The following is a 19,139-nucleotide window of genomic DNA, read 5'->3' on the forward strand; positions in this document are numbered from 1 at the left end:
TCACTTTTGTAAAGCCTTTTGAAAATAAGAAAGCAGCAAAGGATACTTCAGTGGAAAGCTATCTCATGGATTAGCAACTGGCTTTGCAAAAAGAAAGCAAAGAATAAGCTTAGATTGTTATTTTCTGTGTGCTGACAGATTCATATCTCTGCTACCCAGAATTCAGGAATATAGCTAATATTGGTTCAATGAGTATTTTAAGGAACTTCAGACAAGTGGGGATTAGAGAAGCAGAAACAGCACATGGGCATTCATTTGGGTTTTTTAACTGCTTAATTAAATGACAGATTATTGAGGACCTGAAGAGGGAGCAAAATTATATTGTTTTTTCATTGCAGTCTTCTAAGATGTCCCATTAAGAGATCAGATATATTCCCCTCTGCCTTCAAGCAGGCTGCCAGGATCACACACTGAATATACAGCCCAAACAGAACCATGCCTCCAGCTAGCCATTATCCACTGGACCTTCCTTTACAGGAAGAGATACTAGCAATGAATCATGGCAGCAATGTAAACCCCTAATTACTTTGTTCATGTGTGAAATCTTCATGAGGCCAGTCAGGACATAGTGCCCCAGCAGTGCACTACTCTCTGAGCAAGCATTCAGAGCACAAAGGCTCAGTGGCTACCAAGAGTATATAAGGAAAATGATGTAACAGGAGTCAGAGGGCTTCCCTTCCATTAGGAGGATACTCACTTTCTATCCCACCTTTACACATCTCAGAAACAACCAGACTTTTGGGTTTTTTAAAGCAGAGATGATTAATGCATTTATTAGCACACAAGAATAGTACAGGAGAGTATCTAGATGAGTTAGTACAAAAGTAACAGAGCGGCATAATGACAGATGAAATTTAAAAGTAAGAAGAAACATACTGAAAAGAACCGTTGAAGATAACTCAGCCACAAATGGGTTTTAAAATAGTTTTTACCTCCTGCAGGAATGATTTCAAAATAAGTGCAGACTCCTGCCTTCTGTTCTGCCTCTAGCACCATTCAGGAGAGATTAATGTTAAGCTGCAGAGAAGACAGAATATTATTTCATAATCCTTGTGTATCTTGCATTTAGTTTTGTTCAGCACATTTCATAAGTAACAAAAAGCAAAAAAAGTCTGGAAAAGAGCAACAGTTATTAAAAACAGGGGATCAGTTATGCTCTAAGAAAGGTATATGAAAACTGAACTTGTTCTTTCTGGGAAAAAAAAAAAACAAAACACAACACAACAAAACAAACCCAAACCAACCAAAAAAAAAAAAAACTCAAACCCAAACCCCCTACAGATACAAACAAACAAACAAACAAAAATCAACAAAAAACACCAAACCAAACCAAAATAAAACAAACAACAACAAAAAAACCTGTAAGCTACAACTTAGCAATGAGTACGTAACATTTATTAACTAAAAGCTTCATCAGTCATTTGTATCATGTAAGACACTGAATGAAAAAGATCTGGGACTTTTTGTTTGGTCAAATTCATCAGACAAAATAAGAAACTTAGAAAGTACACTCTAATTTACTTGTTTATTCTTCTGCTTGGAACATGATGAAGGCAAAGAGCTTAGTATAGTTGTACAAAAAGGCTTAGAGACATATCCTAGGAGCTTAAGAAAAACATCTGCAATGGTAGTAGTTTGGATTAAGCGTTCTCAGTGCTCTGAGACTTCATGCTGTAGGATAATAAGCTCACCCTGGCCAGTTTTTAGTGTCCGCAACGCATCCAGCATTGATCATTGACAGAAACAGTGTTAAACCACTAATCTGCTCTGATATTACACTTGACATGTTCCTAATGTCATATGTAAAAACAAGTGGAAAATGAAGCTGGAATATTGAAAACGGATTCTAAAACTACCAGTCAGGTGATTTTTTGGTTACAAGTGTCTTGAAAACTTGACACAACAGGCAGCAAAACTAGCATAAGATCTCTGCAGGGAGGAATCCCACCTCTCCACTGACAGAAATATCCCTGCAGCAGTGATTTCCTCTCAATGAAGACGACAGCTTGTAGCTCTAAGAATCACTAACATGTCTCGTGACTTGAGTCTGGCTTCACATTCAACAGCTCCTCCTGCTGCTAGACACAGAGCCCTCACAGCTCTGCAGATAACTGGGTATACACTTAAAAGCATTAAGCCTGTCATAGTACACTAGTTTTATTTCTATGGGAGAACAGCTAAATCTGCCAGTTTATGGCCTTATTTCTACTTACATTATAAATTACTTTTCCTTTGAAATCCTAAGGTAAGAAAAGCTTTTTTTTTAAGACTCTCATCTGAATCATGGAGCCATGTTAGTACTCTTATTTCATGGAAGCTCCCCCTGTCTGGAACTGTGTAGGCTTTAGTAGATTACATTATATTATCATATCATCACTACATAAGGAGACCCAACCACAGAAATCTCCTTACAAAAGGAGACTTAATTTGGAGCTTTTCTTGGGGCTAAGTTGATGCTTTGGAGACGAATTTGACAATATCTTCATTTAAGCTACTGCAAACGTACTTTTTACTCTAGAGCTTGGATTATTCAGAAGATAATGTCCCACCTGATCATGGAAATGAGGACAATAATCTTTGGCTCCCACAGATACACAAAGCAAATATATGATCAATATAGGCAATTGTCATCCCCTCCAAACAGGATATGGCTGAAATAAAAATCACAGTGTTGTCTGAGACAACTACACAAAGCATAAATATGCTGCAACTGGAAATTATTATAAACAGAGCTTAAAAACAAAAGTAGATTCTATGTACAAATTTAGTTTTGTCTTAAGAAGGAGCCTAATATGTAGTGACCCTTTGGAACTGCAGCATCTCTGAGACTCTGCCTTTCCAGCCCTCCACGCAGTAGCACGTTTGCCCACTCTGTCTGAGACAGTATAAAACACAGCAAGCAGCAAAGATTAGAGGCGCGCCACTCATCAGACATTTTTATTCACTCTTCAGACTATAATGTTTTCCATCTTTGTTCCTCACCTGTTTGGGTGAACAGGTTCCCATCTTCCATCCAAGTGCCCTGTAAAAGATATAATAAACATAAAGCCATCTGTATGCTGCAAATGACAGGACTTGCATCATAACAGTGTCAAAAACTAACCCTCAAAGCATGTTTGCTAGTGCATAATATTTTTGAAGGATTCTAGCATCAAGAATTTTTCAAGCCCAGCCCATGAAAGCGAATCACTCTTTTATGTTGATAAACCAGGCTTTGAAAAAAGTATGGAAGGATACACCCTTCTTCTGAACAATTTCAAAGACAAAGATTAAAAAAAAAAAAAAATGCAGGTGTTCTAAACGGCTTCACTACAATTTAGAAATCATAATGGTGCAAATTAGTCAGTCCTGTTTTGTGATAAGATTTATGATTCAGGTCATAACTCAAGCCGTATCTTAAAACCAGCTCACCCCACCGTGACTGCAGCACAAACCACGGACTCACTAACACTGGCACAGTTAGCTGGTAACTAGCAGCAGCTCAGGCTTGGCCCTCTCCCACGCGGTAAGAGGATGAAAAGAGACCGAGGCACTCACACACCTAACCCCCTATGACTTCAACACAAGACGTGGGTTCTAAGGTGTTTGTCAAAGACCATACAAGAAGTTTATCACAGAACTGAGTTCCAGTCTAGGTACCTAAGGCCATCTTTCTTCTTTTATCTACAGAGTACCTCTTAAAGAGAACTAGTTGGCTCTTTTGCCATGTTTCCTTTAGTACTGGCCTTCACGCATTTGGTTTCTTTTTCCTTCCTTCAGGACAGAATTACACAGCAATAACTCTGATTGCAAAATAACTACTGTTCCAGTGTGTAATGGTCTGAGGTAGTAAAAAAAAAAAAAAGAGGTATTTCAGGTGTAACCACAGTGAATAACTGAAAGACTAACATAGGAACCTTCTAGGCAAACCACACCAAAGCAAACAGTCTAATGAATGTTAATACATGTAGGAAAGTAATAGTGCACTGAAAATGCACCCTGAGTCATTTTAGTTTGCTCCAGCAATTCAAGCCCACAAAGCCAGAAAAGCCCTGGCTTTGTCTTCAGAATTGTCTCTGGAAGTCCCACAACATATTCTGCCCTACAGAGGAAGTCATACATGTGCGGGATTCACGCATGACATACACTATAGATGCTATATTTAGCAGAGAAGGGTAAAATTTCACTATTAGTCTGTCCTACCACAGAATGTTTCAAAAAGTAGAGCAGTGGTCACCTTGATCAACCCCTCTTCCTGCACCTTCTACTTTACTTACAGACCAGTTCTTAACACTGTTGCTCCAGATTCACACTTTGTAACACCCAAATGGGCTTAAGTAAGTCAAGTCCTCTCCGTTCGCGACAGCTCTTCTTACTGGTGAAAATGCTTCTTCTGAACTGGTATATTTTGATATTCAACAGAACCTCTGCTCCCACTAACAATACAGTATGCAGACCAACAAATACCCTGTTATTGTTTACACATTCATGAAAGGGTATTACATCGTGACTACTGGCAGTCACTCACGCAGCAGACATCTGCGTGATCAGGTGTAAGGCAGAGAAGACAACAGTTCATTTTACAGACTGATTTTTAGGATACTAATCTTTAGCGCTGAAAGCCTCACGGGTTCAATACCTTCCCTGCAAGCATTATTTCCTTATTTCAACAATTTAACGAAAACTGATTCAACTGTCTTGAATTAAGGCATGGTTTTCAAAAACAGCTTCCTGGAGAAAAATTAAAATAACATTGCTACAATGTGTCTCCACATGCATCACAAGGGTTAACCGTGAAGCTCAACACGCAATGCTCAGGATGGAGCTTACATATTTAGAAGGTAAAACCCAACAGAAATTAAAAGAGTTAAAGATGCTTGAATTCTGCATTCTGTGGGGAAAGGGAGAACCTCTGAATGGATGTCAGTGGGTATCAGTCCACATCAAGTGCTTGAAGAAGCTTAAGAATTTACACTAATTTCTTGAAGCAGCTTAAAAGGTACTTTCAGCTCCTTCTTAAAGAGACAAGATGCCAGGGGGGTCTAATCACGACTCTTGCAGTATCAGGTCACATACATCTGGATTCTAGAATCATATAAGACACAGAAGCCTTACTAAATAACAGTCCTTATAATCATGGTAAAAAGTTTACAAACAGAAGCAAAGTGCACCATGAAGGTTCAAAACCAAATGGTGACTATAAGAAACACAGAATTGTCTTTAGTTTTTAAACAAGTACCTTTCCGTTCATCCCCAGAATTCTGAGAGTCTGACATGATTTGAGATTAGAGTTGGGCAACAACCAAAGATGCCAATTTGAAGTGATTCCATTGCACGTGTATTACCTCGCTCCCCATGAAGTGTATGAATTTAGCTGTCTATTGTAAGCAAATCCTAAGTTTTATTGAGGTACGTGTACTGTCAAGAACATTACAGTGTTAATTGTTATTAGGAGCTATTTTGGATGAACCTTGTGATGAAATGTTAAAAACTGCACAAACATGCCTCTCATGCTGCAGACACCGTGAGTGCTGGAGAGCAATGCGCTCCCTCCACACCAGAACGTGAGGATTTGCTGGGTATCCTCACGAACAAGTCTGAAAAACTCTTGCCATCCTTCCCTCCCGCTTCACGCTGGCACCCTCAGACCGGTGCTGCTCCACAGGGCAACGACGGGAGCGCACTCGTGTGAGTTTCAGCACAGCATAAATGCGCATAAAAAAAAAAAAAAAAAAACAAACCACAACCCACAGTTTTTCAAACGCAAGACAGTGGGACATTGTCAGACTTCTAATGTCCGTAGTTAAGGCAAACGGTTCACCTCCCGACGATTACACAGGCCGTTTTCCACGGCTCCTCCTCCCCGCTGAGAGGGAGCGCGGGAGGGGTTGTGGGGGTCAGGCTACGTCACGGCCCGGGCCCCGCCCACCGCACCGCCCGCTCAGGTCACGGCCCGCTCGCGGCGCCGCGCGACCCTTGCTTCGCTTTCCGCTGTGCGCATGCGCTCGGGAGCCCCCTCCCGCCCCGCGTGCCTTACGTACCAGAGTTACGCCTGACGCCATTCCGCAAGCGAGGGGGAGGGGAAGGAAGTCCGGAGCCCGCCAGTCGCAACGTACCCTGCTAGCCTTCCAGCGCCGTGACGCCCGCCTTGACCGACAGTCACCGTAGCCAGTGAGACATCGACAGGTCGGCGCTTGATTGGTCGACACGCCGTGGAGGGGCGGGCCGAGTGCTGGCATAGCTTGGTTGCGGCAGCACCGGCTTACATAGGGCGAGGTACGGCGTGTCCTTGGGCCCAGACAGAGGCCGGTCGGTGCGGGCGGAGCCGGAGCCGGAGCCGGGGGCTGAGGTCGAGGTCACCGCCGCGGGCGCAGCGTTACCGGGGCGGCCGGACGGACAGCCAGGTGCGGGGGGATGGGGGGGTGGTCACCGCGGGGTCCGGCGGCACCGCCTCGCCTGGCCGCGGCCCGGGGGTGGCGCGGAGCGGCCTTGCGGGGGGAGCGGGGCCGTGCCGGGGTCCCGCCGGGGCCGCAAGGTCAGGCCCCGCGGTGCTGCGGGCCGGGCGGGGGCCGCGGGGCAGCGTTGTGCCTCCCCCCGGGGCGCTGCGCTTTTCCAGCCGGTAAGGGAAAACGTACAAACGGTCGTGCCCCTTCACACAAGACTGGAAGTAGGAAGGTTCCCTGTTACAGGTATGTAAGCTACGTAGGGAAGTCTCGCTCAATTTACCCTTCAGAAATAACCCCTGCGGTGAGGCAATTGCTTTGGCCGAGGGAAGGTTTTTGCTGCTCTTCAGGCGCGTTTGTCACCTCAGTATGCTTTACGTAGTCTAATGATTCTGTGCTAATTTTCAAACCCGGGAGCTGTAGCTTGTGGTTAGAAAGCGTGCTGGAGAATTGCTGGGTTGATGGGCCACGTGTGCCGTGTTGCAGAGGCACCGGGGTGCTTTTAAAGTTTAGGTTGAACGGGTGACCTTGAACTTGCACTACTGACCTCTCTGTGTGTTCTTGGTTTAGTACTGAAAATGGGAGATATTGAGAAGGGCAAGAAGATCTTTGTCCAGAAATGTTCCCAGTGCCATACAGTTGAAAAGGGAGGCAAACACAAGACTGGACCTAACCTGAATGGCCTGTTTGGACGCAAGACTGGACAAGCTGAGGGCTTCTCTTACACGGATGCTAATAAGAATAAAGGTAAACTGAAAGCTGCTTTTCTGAGTTTCTGGGGACAAATATATTTGGTTCTCGGTAATAGTTCTAGAAGTACTGAAATCTGCCAAAAAGTAAAATAGTATGGAGGACAGGAATATAAATGTGTGTGTTATTTTTAAGTCACTAACTGTCTTTTTTGGTTCTCTCTAGGTATCACCTGGGGTGAGGATACTCTGATGGAGTATTTGGAAAATCCAAAGAAGTATATCCCAGGAACAAAGATGATTTTTGCTGGTATTAAGAAGAAGTCTGAGAGAGCAGACTTAATAGCGTACCTCAAAGATGCCACTTCAAAGTAAAAGTTATCTGCTGCCTTATTTATTTCACAAAGGAGATGGCAATGGAAATGTCTGTGATGAGATTGGTTTTTAAAACTTTCTATTTTTACACATACTGTGTCTAACCTTAAAATCTGTCTCACCCATCAGATAACGTTGCTCATGGTGGGTCACTGGAGTACACGCTTGTTTGGCAGCCATTAACTTAATGGAAACTATGTAATTGGGTTGGTTTAAATGACTATAATGTTCAGTCAGTGTTGATCATAGGATTAAAAAATAAGTAAATAAACATTTCCTGCCTCTTCATTGCTTAAAAAAAAAAAAAATCTATAATGAAATGAGTAATTGTCAACAACATAATAGCTTTGACAACCCAACTCTTCCAGATTAAAAAGCAGGGTGGTTTCTGGCATCTTCCACCGTATATCTTCTGTTACATTACTTTAAAGTTTTAAAATAAAATTAAAAAAAAAATAAAACCCCCAAGATAATATTTTTCTAAATTTAATCAATGCTAGGTGTTGTGATATATATTAATCTGTCTATAGCTTGCAGTAAGGATGCATTTCATCTGACTTAAGTACTACCTGTGAAATGGCAGTTGTGCCCAGCCACTTTTCTTTTATCTATGGGAAGTGCATTACCTAATTCATCCAGACTTTGACAGCTGCATGCACCAGTAGAGTATAAATCCCCTTCAAAACCATAAGTTTGCTAAATGTTATTGAAACCCTTTGTTCAGTAAATCTTCCAAAACTAGCCATTCTTGGTGTAATGAATAGAACAGAAAGACATCGTGTTCTGAAAATACAAGTGCTAAAGACCAAGCTGAGTTACTCAATCTTAATTCAGCAGAAGTTTTCACGTAAAGTCTACTGTTACAGAAAATTTCAGATGAAGGGGTACAGGAATGAATGTGCTGGTAGACTAAAAGGAAACAGTCTTGCCAGTCTTCCTTGGTGCCTGGCTGTAGCCAACGTCATTAATTCTGAAAGTTCTGTTTTGCACAGTGTAAAGTGGTATTTTTAATGTTTTAACTGCATTTTTTTCATACTAAGTGAATTGTTCAGATGAATGTATTTACTGTGTACAGACAGTAAGGCGTAACTCAGAGAAATCAGTACTGTAAATTAAAAAAATTAAAAGTCTTGTTTTCTGTATGTGTCTGAAATTAAGTGAAAAATGGGGACTGTTGAGAGAAGTTGAGCGCCAGCTTTACATCATTAGGAAACAAGTGAAAGCTCAGCATGAGAAAAAGTAAATGCTCATGAAGTTGTTCTGAGAAGTATTTACAAGTGTGGCAAAGTTAGAAAGTACTTTGGACTAGAACTAGCAAAGTTAAGCTCTTTCACCAGTGTTCTCTTTAACAGCACTTCTGTGTTCCCTGAGTGGGACAGAGGAGAAAACTCAGAGCAGCTTAGCAGCTGTAGCTGTGCTCTAGGATTGGCTGAGTTTGAGTTATGTCAAGTAAAGTAGTGTGCTTAGTGACTGACTTGCAAAGGGCTATTGCTCAGAATTAGTAAGTGAAAAGAAGTAAGATTATTAACAATTCGGCTCAGTGGTTGCAACCATACATTTTGTGACTTTTTTCAAACTGAATGTGCAAGCAGCCTTTCCTGCAAATGGAAAGGCAGACTTAATATTAACCAACAGTAGCTTCCTTACTAAAAGCTTGTTAAGAGAAACCTTCCAAGTTATAGTAGTTAATGGCTGTTCTGACTTTCAGAAATGATGTTTGTCATGGCACCTTTATGGCTATGCAGAAGTTAGTTTTCACTGTGCCAAAATCCCAATAGAGCAGTCATTAAGTACAGAATGTAACCTTACCCGGCTCTGCAGTCTTCTGAAATGATTACCGTGGATTGCGTGGAGTTGTGACACTTTGTTCTGTCAGCACCTTGATGAGATGAAAAAAAGACATGATCTCCAAGCTGCTCCTCTTCCCTAGTTGAGCTGGAGAAGAGACGGACTGTAGAGAAGAGGAATTGGCAGTAAGGTGGCATTTAATTCTGGCCAGGCGACAATTTATGGTAAGTTATCTATCATCAGAAAAATTCATCCCAGAAAAGCAGAGTGATTCTTTGTCCAAAGTAAGTAGCGGACACAATTTATCTTGGTTTGTTCCATCTGTCTGTACCTGGGAGACCTTGCTACCAAGACAAGTGCAGCTTATACTTACCACTGAAGGTGGAGAATATTGAAGTTTTTAATTCTAGACTGGGGATGAATCCTTGGTTATATTTTAGGGAAAAGACCCTTCTGACCTTGAAAACTTCATCTTTTATGTATACAGCCCTAGACGACCACAGAGTGTAGGATTTGTCGTAGTAGATAACTAGCAGCCATTTATCACCAGACAAACACAGTACTATATTTCTACTAGTGGATCAGCAAAGTAGTATTGAAAGGGAAGAAGGTTAGATGATCGCTTGTTAAGATGAGCATTAATGCAAGTGCCTGGGTCGGCTTTTTGGAGAGTGGGAGGGAGGTGTCCGGATTGGTTGTGGAATCAAGCTTTAGTTCTTTGATTTCTAGTTCTGTAAAGTAGGAGGAGTGGGATTTGCTTTTGTTTTGTGAAGTAGCAAGTTGAGTGTTTTTCTTTCTGATAGTGGTATCAGTCTAGACATTCGGTATTTCAGTAGTTCCTTTACAGTTGCAAATCAGGGAATCGTGGCACCATTTCCAAAGATGACACCATCCCATAAAAATGGCTCTTGGCTGCTAGTTTACAAATTTGGTGGGGCATGCCTTTAAAACTGATCTTGTAGTATTTTCATATGTAGTTATGCAAATGCATAAAGATTATCAATGTCAATAATGACTGGAAAAAAATGCAAAATTCAGAGGTACACCTTTTCACAGTATGACTGTTCAAAACCAAAATGAAATAGGTAGGATACTTTTAAAATGATAGAAGTATTTATGCGTCCCATTGAAACTTAGTAATACAGAAACTTTTTTTTTATTTGGAGTCTAACAATTCAGGTGTAATCACTCTGCAAACACCCTAATTTCAGAAAGTTCAACTCGTAGCCATCTGTGCAATTGTAGATAATCAGTTAAAGATCTGTTCATTTTAATTAGTATAGTCTTGTATGGGATTATGTAATACTTTCCTTTTTTGGTATAAATACAGTATCAGTGATCCAAAACAAATGTGACACATTATGCTTCTCTTACAGGGGAGAACAGAAATTGAACAGCCAATAGATAAGAACTATTAGGTATTCTAGTCTCGTGTATCAAAGGCCACTGAAGGACACGCATTTAATTCTGTAGTAAGCCCTGTCATTTGCCTTTATATAAAGCACATGCTAAAGACTTCCAGGGCCAAAGCCAACAGAAGTCTGTGTTACTGCATGCAGGATGAGTTGAACTGTTTTAAACTGATGTCCTGAGAACTAGGTTATTCTGGGAGGGGAGCAGTCCAGAGCTGGCAGCAGGAAATGTTAATCCCCGGGAAGGGTGTGAAATCCTGCCCTTTTCCAGTGCTGCAGTGGCTGAGTTGGGGCTCCAGGTAGTTACTGCCATCTGCTTGTGATTCAGAGCCTGCACGTAAGTACTTGCATGTTTTTTTTCCAGGATCCTCCTGATCAGAAATACAGCAGATACGACGGTCACCTTTTAAACAGTTAGTTTCTGGTTAGAGGTCTTGCAGGGTGTGAGAGATGTGGGTGACGCATTTGCATCAGTGACAGGCACAGATTCGCATCTCCAGATTTCCAGAAGGCTGCATTAACCAGCAAACTGAACATGTGTGCTGGGAAGAAGATACTCTCTACCTCTGTGGAAGCTGTCATTTTGCAAAAGGACAGCCAGAAAGAAAATGAGCAAAGGAGGAGCTAACTATAGCATAGTGTTCAAAACGCATACCTTGGAGCAGGGGAGAAGGTGTGTTCTTTCCAGGTTGTTTATGCATTTAATTTTAAACAGGCTTGGATAAAAATAAGCCCGGCAGTGGAGGTCAGAAGTCATTACTCTGCTGGTTTTACATCTCATTAACGCTGTTCACTGCAGCTTGCTCAGGCAATGTGAGCCTCTGCCTTGTTCCTTGCAGAATCACCCACTCTCCAGATGCATCTTCCCCTTCCTTATTCTCCATGTGTTAAAAGATATTTTTGTATGTACGACTGCGCTGTCCCCATTTTACTGCACTGCCAGTCTTTTGGTCATAAGCACTCAAAAGCTGTTGATGGAAAGACTGAATAGTGTTCTTATCCTTACAGTACTCTGCAGAAATTCACTGCTGATATTCCCATTCAGTCATGACTGACTGGTGACAGTTTAAGATGTCTGATGGTTCTTAATCTATGCAACATTGCCTTTTATTGATCTTTTTTAATTCTTAATCTTTAATAAAGCTAACTAAATCAGGTAAGAGTTTTATGTGGCTTTTACCAGCAATGTATCTTGGGATTTTTCCCAAGCTGAGCTGCAGCATGATGATGTGGGCATTCCCTGTTGTGTAGTGTTTCCAGGCAAGTAGGAAAAATGTACCACACACACTGAATTTTAAAAATATTGTTGGTATTACCTACATGTAGCCTCAAGAACCTGGTGCTCTCACCCAGATTTTGTTGCAGGAACTTGCCTACACTGATGGTAACCAGCCTTTCCCTGAAAGCATTTCTAGCGTTTCTCCTACTGCTGATTCATCGTTCTGAGAACAGAGAAATGGAAATCAGGTTTCTACATATCTTACCATATTTCTGTGCTGGTTTTGGCTGGGATAGCACTAATTTTCTTCATAGTAGCTAGTATGGGGCTGTTTTGGATTTGTGCTGAAGAGAAGTGGTAATACAGAGATGTTTCAGCTGCTGCTGAGCCGTGCTTGCACAGGCTCAAGGCCTTTCCTGCTCCTCACCCCACCCCACCTGCAAGGAGGCTGGGGGGCACAAAAAATTGGGAGGGGACACAGCCAGGACAGCTGACCCCGAGTGACCCAAGGGATACCCCACACCATATGACATCATGCTCAGCATATAAAGCTGGGGAAGAGGAAGGGAGGGGGGGACGTTCGGAGCGATGGCGTTTCCCCTCCCAAGCCACCGTCACGCCCGATGGATCCCGGCTGCCCTGGGGAGGGCTGAGCCCCCGCCTGCCCGGGGGCAGTGGGGAATCAATCCCTTGGATTGCTTCACTTGTGCGCGTGGCTTTGGCTTTACCTGTTAAACTGTCTTTATTTCAAACAATGAGTTTTCTCACTTTTACCCTTCCAATTCTCTCCCCCATCCCACCAGGGTGGAGTGAGCGAGTGGCTGTGTGGGGCTTAGTTGCCAGTTGGGGTTAAGCCACAACAGTTTCTTATGAGACCTTGTCATTTTATTTCCAATTACTCTGTCACTTTACCTGCTATTCATATTAGATCTGAAGTTCTTCCCATTGCTGTTTTTAAAGGAAAGGTACCACCTTTTCAACTCCACAGATTTTTGCTGTAGTGATCGATTTTAATTCTGATTCTCGTGTACAAATTGCCATTGGTTAGCTAACCCATTTGATCTTTCTCTTACTCATTTTACCTATTACTGTTACAATTTATACTTCTTTTTTATTGGTTGAACTGCAGGCCACTTCTTGCACTTCACTATTCAAATGTACTCTTTAATTTACACATCCCTTAACTCCGTAGTAGACTGGATTTTAAAGTTTCCAGGTAATGACTTGACTTGCAAGTCCTTTTTTCATTGTCTTATTGTTTACATTTTCTTTTTTTAACTATCCTGTACACAACGGTGTTATTTCTTATACAGCACTGTTTTAGACCCAGATATTCTTATTTATTGGACAAGGATTGTGTCCTTCACAGCAATACCTAAGAAATAGTCTTTTCTTGTGAACCTCAAACACAGGCTTCCAAAAAGCAATCATGGTAAGTGCTGAGACACTTCTGTAACTGGCACCATTAGATCAGTTTCCTGCTTACACCAAATGAACAGGAGGGGGAGCCAACGTACTAAAAAGCTGCAGAAGATACGTGCACTTGAAAGTAATTTTGAACAAACCTCGGTCAGTTTGAAAGACAAAGTTCATTTGTACAAAAAGCCGTTTTACTGCAAGTGCTCAGCAAAAAGTGCAGGTGATTAGTACAGCTGAATACACTGATATGCCTGCAATAAGTTTGGGGTTTTCTGAATTCTTAAACTGATTCATGTTTCATATTTCATCAGGCCATCTCAAGTTTGAAATAGCCTGTATTAAATTTCAACCTATTCAAATGGTAAAAGATTCAGTTAGGAAGCAAAATGTTTCTTTCTGACTACTCAAAGAATCTTAATCAAAAGTGGCAATCTCTAATGCATACTCTGGCTTTGTTCCTACTGTGGAGCTCACATTGATGTCATCAGGTGAAGTATTATGCTGAAATGGATATACAGATTGTAAAATAGTCTCTCCACTAGCATTTATGTAGGAACATGATGACCTTTGTTAGTAAAAATGCACTTTAATTCTGGTTTTAATACTGGTTTATGAATGGTCTCTGATAGACTCCAATTACTCCATAAACTATGATCAGTTTTATATACAAGTTTAACTAAGTACTAAGCGGTGTTACTATTTAAGGCCCTAGGAAAACTAACACTTGTAACATTGAGCGAGAATTTTACTTAGCTGGAATATTTCTCATGGGGATATCAATGTTAATTTAATTATCAGTATATCAGTATGGATTTTCTGGCACATGCCCAAACATGAAGCCTTTGCAACTCTTGAAAAGACCTTGTTGCCTTTCTATTGGAAGTTAAGCTTGTTTTCAGTGCTTAACTCTAGCGGGAGTAGTGTGATCAGACATTAAAAATTTAGCTCATACGTGTGTTTGCTGTCACTCTGAATTCTCAGAAAGATGACATCTCTCTCTACGCTACCGTGCAATGACACATCACAAACAACTCCCCACAGAAAGAAGCAATCCAAAGGGAGAGCTCTGCAGTTGAAAGATACTTCCACATCAGAAAATCTATCAAGAACACGGAAGAGTCTTCTACAAATGAACAAGGTCACAGGATAGAGATCAAGATGACACAAATGAAGCAAAGAAAAGGGAAACAAAGCGGAAATGAAACAAGGTTAGTACTGGGTGAAATATTACATATTCTCATTACTTGTTCAGCAGTTACAAAGACTGTGCCTGTGCTTTAACCTATTGAGTAGATGCAGGTACTGCAGTATGAAAGGAAAAGCAGTGGAAGCCCAAAAGCAATAAAAAAACCCCTTGCCTACCTTCAGTTGAAGGTTTGGCAACTCTGTGTGTGTTCAGTGAATATCCCTCTGGTTGGATGCCTTTAATTTTGCTTCAGCTCTGTGAAGTCATTCAATTGATGCTACCTGGCTCCGGGAGTCTGTACTTTGCTTCCACTGATTTTAGTGATATATATTCCACATTAGCAAATCAGCCAGCTGAGAAATGGTGTGATGTTTACTCAGTGCACATATCAAATGATGTTTTGCAGGGCTGTAAGCTCTGATCTTTCTGTAACACTAGAGCCTAATGCCCCCACTTACACAGCACGCTTGAGTTACACTGCAGTTGATGGCATAGCTTTATATTTTGTGTCAGCTTCAGATCTTACCTGAAAAGTACAGGTCAGTAATCTTCACTAGCTACAGTGAACACAATATAGATAAAAGAGCGAGAAAGAAGGTCTGTAGCACAGGGGAGAGTAGTCATACAGTAGAGTCAGCAGGAAAAACAGCCTTTGTTTCTTAGCCAGAATATATAAAAAGCATTGATGGGGAGCATGGCTTAAATTACATTTACATTGCAGATTATTATTTTTTTTTTTTTTTTAATTTAAGGATGCCAGTTCTCTGAGCTGCTCTGTGCCAATCCAGAAATCAGTTGAAAGTCAAGTCATCAAGGAAGTCATCAGCAAGTGAAGATAAAAAGACCCAAAGACCAGTGAATCCACATCTACTACAGTGCCATCTGTCTGGCTCTAACACCAATTTTCAGTTTCTAGTCAGTGCAGCCTGATGTTCTGACTGATCAGGTTAGCCAAATTTCTGTTTTTCTCTCAGAAAATGGTTTCCAATAACCTTTTCTCATTATTTCAAGATTTTGAGAAAATGATTGCTTTGATAAAGCAGTTGGGTTTGTTTTTTTTTCATATCGATCGGATCAGCGCTGCATATAGCACTGATGCCATCACGAGGGAAGCAGGACAGGGAAAAGTCACAGCGAAGGCTTCTCCCACTGCCTGCAGCAAGCTGGGATAGACCCCTCCGAGGGTTTCACACCACGGCCCGGAGACCGCACCGTCACGAGCTGTGCACCCGTGACATTTTGGTGCCTGGCAGCTGGGGTGTTTCTGTTATGGCTGAGAAACACTCCTACCGGGCCAGGGCTCTGGGAAGCCTTTCCCAGTCCCCTTTTTGTGCTCTAATCGCATCAAGTCTATGCTCATTCCTACTGGAGTTAAAAAGGGGGATGAAGGGACAAACTATTGCCAGTTTGTGCACTGTGATGTAGGGGTTCAGTCTGGGAGAGTTTCCAGTTTGGGTTGGTGTGCTGAGAGACGTTTTGCCACCCAGAGTGATTTTTAGTCATGATGTTCCCACTGCCCACTACCACTAACGTCTCCGCTGCCCCTTGTCACACCCTTCCCTCGCTGCAGCTCCTTTTCCTGCAAGGCTGCACCAGGTCTTGGGCACATTTGACTTCAAAAAGTGGGACAGTGTCCACTGATCTTCCAGGTGGGTATGATTTTCTCTCTACTGTGTTGCAATTTCCAAACATCCCTTCTTTCTAACCTTAGGGTTACGGATTTTGGTTCCTCCTTTAGAGTAGCACAGTGTGATCTCCAAGCAGTGATTTCTTAGCTAGTCTTCTGATTTCTCCAGGTCTTTCCTGGGCAATCCAATCACCCTTGTTTGTTTTACTGAAAGAGTTGGTCTCTTCATTTTCTGTAAGATCTTCTAAGTTTGGGCGGAGTGGGGTTTTCTGCGTTTGTTTCTTTTATTTTTTTTTTTTCCATTTGTTTGTCTGTTTGTTGCTTTGGGGTTTTTTTGCAAGAACTAATAGGTTTTAATTCAGAGAGTCTCTGAATGGCCCAGCCAGTCCCTTCCTAGTGAGAGAAGAATACAGTAATATCATGACAAAAGTTTTGCTGTTTTTCTTATTTCTCTGACTGCTTGAAGGTGACTCTGAGGGACTTCAAGTACTGTGCAACTATTGGGTAAGAATTTCTTATTACTTTGTCTGCAGAAGTTTACTTCATTAGTGAACATCGTATACTCACGTTCTTCTCATTTATGGACTCAGTGTAATTTGAGATCTTGTAACTTCACTGATAATAGTAGTAAATAGCAAGTGTATATTTTATGACAGCACTCAACATCAAGAGGTTTCAAAGGCAGTTTTCTTAACTTTCAGTAGCACTTTCAGGTACACAAGTCTAAACAAAAGCTTTATACTAGCACAATGAGAATCTTTAACTTGGGAGTTTCATATCAGAACAAGAAAATATTAATGAAATTCTGAAATGTGTGACCCTCTGGTGACCCATCCTGCTTTCTTTGCTGTCTTTGGCTATTAGAGCTACATGTCTCCAGAGGATCAAATACATGACTGTCACGATTGCTAAAACATTCAGCTAGCAGATGCTTGTTTTAAGCTATTTTTAAGGGAGTTACTGCATGAACACAACTGTTCGTTTCTCTTTTTGTTTAACCGAGGCCCTTGTCTCTTTCACACACACGAGGGGTGGAAGAGAAAGAAGGGGGCTACTGAACTCTGACTGCTCTATAGAGCTCTTTTCCAAAGCTGTGGATGTACCCTGTGTAGGTGGGACTTTCTCTTTTTTCTGTGACTTTTTGATGCCTACAGTTTCTTTCCAGCCACAGAGGAGATCTTCTCCCTTTTGTAAAGCCACCTTCTGAAGGAAGGTCTGGTATTTTGGTGCCTGAGCCTTTTCCAGTAAATGTGTATGTCAGTAGGTGGAGCTGGTCTGAGTTTGTACACTCTCGTGCCTGTCTCTGAAACTGTTCCTTTGCGAGTTTTAGGTGGTTCAGGGGGTTTACGTGATGAACAGGAGCAGAGTTTTCACAGCTCTCAGGAATGGCATCTACTCACAGTTGTAAAATCAAATGCTTCAAACCTTCTAACTGTGGGCAAATATTTGTTTAAAATTTGCAGGTAGGTGGGATTTTTCTGTCTTCCCAAGCTTTGTAGCAATTACATAGTGCTACAAGCAATTTATAAGTACTGAATAGACTTCGGTTAATTCAAAAATACTAGGGTTTTTCTCTTATGCTTTAATGGATATATGAGACTCTGATCCTGCAAATACGTGTTTAATCACAAAAAATACAAGTGCCAGTAAGTCCACGCAATGTGTACAAAGCATGCCAGAGGTGTGAACTTAACTGTTTATTTCTTGTCAGTCTCAGGAAATTCAAGGTCTTAAAAAACTACAGCTGTCAACTAGAAATTAATGTGGCCATATGTCTCACATACCTGCCTAAAGTTTGGCTCCTATACCCAAACTTCATTGGAAAGGATTTACTCTCCATATTGGCCTTGGTTTTAGCTCCCTGTCACCATGACAAAAATGAGAAACCTCTTCTGGGCATTGCATTGTCTGGGAAAGTTGGGTCTAGACCACCGTATTGAAGCATCTCAATAGGGGATGCAAGGCTGGTGTATATATATCTATATATATAGATATAGATGATATAGATACAGATATAGATCAGGCCTGAAAGTTTGGGCTTTTGTTTGTGCTTTGATTGATTTGCTTTGATTGTTTCTTGCTGATATGTCCTTTCTTGTATTATTTCTCTTTAGCTTCAGAGCTTGACTCAGAAAAGCTCAGAAGCCAATATTTGTATTCTTTGCTTGAATTCCATTTTTTATGGAATGCTTAAAAAGAAGTGAATGTTTGATGCTGTTGCCTTGAATCTCTTGTAGCAAGAAAAGTTAATTTAATGACAAGCAACAACTTTGGTTAAAAAGACATCTTAATCCTGGAATCCCAGATTTATGTTCTAGAGGGATCAACTCTTCATGCTTCATTTATCCAGCATGAAATTGTCTGTGCAGAAAGAGCTTGTCTACTGTGGGTGGATGATGAACCTCCCCCCATAGCTCCTTCTGAAAAAGTTGTGGTTTCTCTATTCTCTCTGAACAAAGTCTTGGCTTGGTATTGCTCTGCTGTTTGCTCATTGATTACTATCTCAAATATATATGTTCTATATTCTGTCGCTGCTTCACAGTGTATGTACAGATAACTAGAGATTAAAAGTCTGCACCATATAAGTTACTACAATAATAATTACAGACTCAGTGCACTGAGTGATTTTATTTTTTTTTTTAAGTAATGGTCTCTAGGAGTTCAGAACTGATAAATAGGATGTTAGATAAAGATATCTAGCCCAGAAAAATGTTTTCAGCAATCCTGTTTTTGCAGCTCCTTTCCTACTATTCATATGCATTTTCCTGATCTATATCTGAAGCTCAGGGGGAAAATAATCAGCTTTTGTGGGATTTAGACATTACAGTGCTTCTCTATTTCTAAGCACTCAAGTAATAAAGGCTTTGGTAATCATCTCCAGCATACAGTATTACTATCTTTTCAAAGCTGTCATTGCTGTTAAGTTTAATGGCTACTCTACAACTCAGAAGCAGCTATGAAAATCAGAAAGGATGGCACCACAACTATAGACTGAAATCCAG

The 19,139-nt window shown here is 41.3% G+C and overlaps 1 protein-coding gene across 1 annotated transcript; it reads left to right on the forward strand.

Moving 5' to 3' along the window:
• The first annotated feature begins 6,208 nt into the window (after positions 1-6,208).
• On the forward strand, positions 6,209-8,628 carry LOC104359626 (cytochrome c). Its single transcript, XM_032991652.2, has 3 exons — positions 6,209-6,383; positions 6,993-7,169; positions 7,338-8,628. Exons 2-3 carry the CDS (start codon positions 7,001-7,003, stop codon positions 7,484-7,486), a joined length of 318 nt encoding a protein of 105 aa, XP_032847543.1. The 5' UTR covers positions 6,209-6,383; positions 6,993-7,000; the 3' UTR covers positions 7,487-8,628.
• The last annotated feature ends 10,511 nt before the right edge of the window (positions 8,629-19,139 follow it).

Source organism: Tyto alba, unplaced genomic scaffold (assembly GCF_018691265.1).
Source record: "Tyto alba isolate M040663 unplaced genomic scaffold, T.alba_DEE_v4.0 Super-Scaffold_38, whole genome shotgun sequence".
NCBI lineage: Eukaryota > Metazoa > Chordata > Aves > Strigiformes > Tytonidae > Tyto > Tyto alba.

Coding starts and splice junctions, on each gene's coding strand:
- LOC104359626 (XM_032991652.2), top strand. CDS start 7,001: ATGGGAGATATTGAGAAGGGCAAGAAGATCTTTGTCCAGAAATGTTCC. Junction 7,170..7,337: donor GGATGCTAATAAGAATAAAG/GTAAACTGAAAG, acceptor GGTTCTCTCTAG/GTATCACCTGGGGTGAGGAT.